The sequence below is a fragment of the Morone saxatilis genome, unplaced genomic scaffold (assembly GCF_004916995.1).
Source record: "Morone saxatilis isolate NCDOM2014 unplaced genomic scaffold, NCSU_SB_2.0 Contig1, whole genome shotgun sequence".
NCBI lineage: Eukaryota > Metazoa > Chordata > Actinopteri > Moronidae > Morone > Morone saxatilis.
Genome location: NW_023339651.1, coordinates 21437939 through 21441968, shown reverse-complemented (window position 1 = coordinate 21441968; position 4030 = coordinate 21437939). Strand labels below are relative to the sequence as shown.

General features: G+C 42.5%; 1 protein-coding gene across 1 annotated transcript; it reads right to left on the bottom strand.

The window, feature by feature from the left end:
• Positions 1-802: 802 nt before the first annotated feature.
• LOC118334464 (V-type proton ATPase 116 kDa subunit a1-like) lies at positions 803-3644 on the bottom strand. Its single transcript, XM_035670382.1, has 6 exons — positions 3601-3644; positions 2988-3114; positions 2722-2804; positions 2389-2482; positions 921-1133; positions 803-817 (listed from the first exon to the last, which is right to left on the bottom strand). Exons 1-6 carry the CDS (start codon positions 3642-3644, stop codon positions 803-805), a joined length of 576 nt encoding a protein of 191 aa, XP_035526275.1.
• Between the last annotated feature and the right edge of the window lie 386 nt (positions 3645-4030).

The following is a 4030-nucleotide window of genomic DNA, read 5'->3' as shown; positions in this document are numbered from 1 at the left end:
GGGGGATGTTCATGTGTGCCCATGTGTATGATGTGGCTCTTTGCAGTAACACAGTAAAAAAATTGGCTCTTAGTCTCTGACTGGTTGGCCACCCCTGCACTACTCCTTCAAAACTAACCAGCAATGAAAATGTGTTCATGGTGTCCATGGTGTTGAAAGGTGCATTAAGGGCTGAAATAATTGTCCCCCTTCCTGATGACAAGGCCTTTGGTGCATGAATGAACATGCAGTACACTTCTGTCCTGGTTCGGGACTGTGAAACTATGGTCACCTATGTGTGACAGCTGCCAATGACTCAGCAGGTGCTGAAATAATAGGAACAAAAAGTAACATCAGTGGTAACATTAGTGGAAAAAAAGCTTAACAGCACAATGGGTCCTCACAAATATTGACTGTTGTTAATTTACCCCAACAATGAATTTAAATCAATACTTTTTTGGCTTGTTAAGAAACCAAAAATTGCCTTGTATACTCATTAAGATAAACAGCAAGATGTTCAGTTCACGGCACGTTATTGATGCCAGAAAACGCCACTGGTGGCTTGGTATGTTCTCCTGCAGCAACCTTTTTCCTGTTCACCCACAAAGCTTCAGTGACCTGTATATGAACTGCTGCTGTATATGAAATCAAAACAGTTTTTCCTTTGTTTCATTACTGAAAGAGGAAAGCCAAAGCATACTAGTGTAACATGTTAAAAACATGTTAAAACTAAACAACAGGAAGCAGAGTGAAACTGGAAGGAGATCCGAGATTTTACTCAAGCAAAACTACAAGATATTGTCAATAATATAGTCACAATAAGTTATTCGCCTGTGAGCTTACAAACACAACAACAGAAATGTGACTTTTCTACACTACACTACAAAAACAAGAAGATGAAATTGATCAGTGTAAATAAATATACAACCAAACAAACTCACCGTTCCTCTGCGCAGAGCGAACTGGATGGAGTCCAGGTCTGAGACGGGACACCACACCTCAGCAATCAGACACTTCTGGGTGACGTCGATGTTGCAGAGGTTGAGGGTATGGTAGATGGCCTTCATCTTCCTCACCTTGATGAACCACACCCGCATGGTCTTGGAAGCGGCCTGCAGCACTCGCTGACGGTGGTCCTCTGTTTGGTTCAGCACCTACAGTACCAGTGTGGAATGATTTGTTTTACAGCAGAAATAAACATGTCTACCTACACTATTGGGGAGGCTGTGGCTCAGAGATAGAGTGGGTTGCCCCATGATCACCGGCTCCTCTGGCATGTTGAAGTGGTCCTTGAGCAAGATACTAAACCCAAAATTGCTCCCGATGTGTATGCATCGATGTTTGACTGTGAATGAATATTAGTTTCTATTGGATGGCCTTGACCACCACTGTGTGAAAGGGTGAATGTGGCTTATAAAAGTGCTTTGAGTGGTCAGGAGACTAGAAAGGCGCTATACAGGTACAGGTCCATTTACTATTTAGTTTACAACCTGGTACAAAAACTGGTTTTGGTCTCCATAGCTAATTTCCCCATTCATGACATCTGTATTTATATAACTAATTAAAGCAATGAATAATCAAGGGAGTGGCTGCTTTGAGTTTCAGCAAACAGGCTTCATTCAGCTTCACAATAGCTCTTCAGAAACCTATGGATGACATCACAGAGACTGCATTTTTGTCTGCCATTTTTAATTATACAGTCACTTGTTGCTTATTGACATGGTTTTGTGACATGAACACCATGTGAGATAAAGACCTAGAATGAGGAGTATTAGTGATGTTAACATGTTGGCCAATGGCACAAATGGATTGATCTTACCATACTGGCTGCCAGAGTCAAGTCATGTTTATGCACAGAATCAGATGTTCTATGTAAACCTGAGTAGAATGCTTCATTGTAGTAGAGTGTAATACATTGTATGTGGTTGGCAGGCTCAGACTAGAGCTGACCTCTCAAGCAGAACCAGGTCTTTTTTCCAGGCTTAATAAGGGCAAACCACAACACGCTAGGCCAGGACAAAGGTCTTTCTCAGATAAGAACTAATGCAGGAGAAAATACCCTCCTCAGTATGGGGGCTTTTGTAATTTGATTGGAAATAAATTTTATGAAGGAAAACTGAGTAGGAGCCTGAATACAGACATCCTGTTGTGCAAAGTTTCTGATTAATTTCTTGTTGTATAGTGATCAGCAGAAACAAAGAGTACAAAGACCCTTTGAAAAAAATATTAAATTAGAAAAATAACTGCACTGCTAATGGTATTGTGGCTTAAACAATAAGCAAGCTTTAGTCCAAGGTCAACCAGCTCCATGGAAACTCTCACTTTACTCTATTTTGCTGTTTTGGTTAATTTAATGTGTGCATAATACTAGAAATGGGTGGTAAAGCTCCATTATAGTGACAAACATACCATCTGGAGGTCATCGATACGACTGTTGACTCCAGCCAGCATCTCCTTCCTCTCCTGTGGGGTCTCTGGACACGGATAAAGCGAGGCACGAAACCTGGAAGAATTCAACAGAGTTAACTCACAGCATCTAACACATACAGTACATTCTCCTTGTTTCCATCCGGTTTCATTCTTACTTACTCATGCACACATGAAAACATTTCTTGCATAGCTGAGTTGACGAACCCAAATAGTACAACTTTTCAAAAGGTACTGCAGTGATTTTGTATTGCACAACAGATAAACAAAACACAAAGGCAAAAATGCAATAGCATTTTGCTGTGTAACACCCACCCCTCACAGATCTTCTTCACCCTGTTCTTCAGCTGGTCACCTTGGAAGAAGATAATAAACACTGATTTGTGGACTTGGTCTCCCTGTTGGAAAGAGAAGAAGTCATTAGAAAACCTACATGTACAAATAAGTTGTGTATCTGTTCCTAATATGTATAAATGTGTTATAAATGGGTATGATATATATATACATAATATATAATATTATGTATATATTATTAATATGTCTCTTTACTATTGTCTGTGATGTATGTTATGTGAACTGACCGTGGCGGGGTCCTCCAGAGGATCCTCAATCTCAGCCTTCCTTAAGAAGACGTTACCGCGACACACCCTCCACAGCATCCTCTCAAAGGTTGGAATCCTCTCCCTGCTGATCACTCCAGCCACAAACCTGCACAGACAAAATGTGCAAAGAGTAGACACAAAATGTTGTCAGTGTTCATTCCCTGACACTGATCATTCTTGGTCAGCAGCATGGCTAACTACCTTACACGTATAGCTATCAGCTATTACGGCAATTTTTAAAAAAAATACTCAACAAATGGAAACACTGAACCTAGCAGGCCAGCTACGATAACTAGTTTATGCAATTTCATTATATTGGCTCCCTCCTCTCTTCCTCCCCCAGCTAACAAGATTATCATGCAATGAAAGCAACATTATGTAACTTTCTTACCTTAAATAAAAAGAAATTATGCTACACTGAGTTGTAATAGGGTGAATTGTGCCTCTGTGATTCACACTCTGATTACTGTCGGTTTTTAGTGTTTTTAGTTGTTTTGTAGTTTGTTTTTATATCTTTATTTTTCATTGCTCTGTGCATCTTCGCACCACTCTACGTGGAGATGCTTTTTTCAGTGGTTTGGGCACTTTTTACCACACTTTATTGCACTTTGGTCTCTCCGGATGACTGGGAGCCATGCCTGTGTCCCCCAATGCTCCCCTGAGCAACAACCCCAGGACACTCCTAAAACCCTCCACCACCTCCTAGCCCACATCACCCTCATCATCCCCATCCCCCACCCCCCTGCTGACATCCACCATGGACTCTTTCACACCTCCCACCCCCAGGACATCCTCACATCTCCCACAGCCCCCTGCCACCTCCTGGACAGACAGCCTCTGCTGGCGAGCGGAGCCGTTGCGGTGCGACTGTGCCCCATGCCGCCGAGAGAGCGCTACTGCTGAACCATCGGCAGACCCTGCCACATACCCCACCCCCCAGAGCTGGGACCTTTACCATTCACATCCAGGCCAGGTGAGGAGAGAGCTGGAGAGGCGCAAACAGAGGGAAAGCTGCATGGACC

What these genes read in the sequence shown, in the direction of transcription:
- LOC118334464 (XM_035670382.1), bottom strand. Translation starts at nt 3,644, where the DNA reads ATGGCTCCCAGTCATCCGGAGAGACCAAAGTGCAATAAAGTGTG. An exon ending in CCAAAGTGCAATAAAGTGTG is followed by an intron (nt 3,115 to 3,600) that starts GTAAAAAGTGCC and finishes TTGTCTGTGCAG; the next exon opens with GTTTGTGGCTGGAGTGATCA. An exon ending in GTATCGATGACCTCCAGATG is followed by an intron (nt 1,134 to 2,388) that starts GTATGTTTGTCA and finishes CTGGTACTGTAG; the next exon opens with GTGCTGAACCAAACAGAGGA.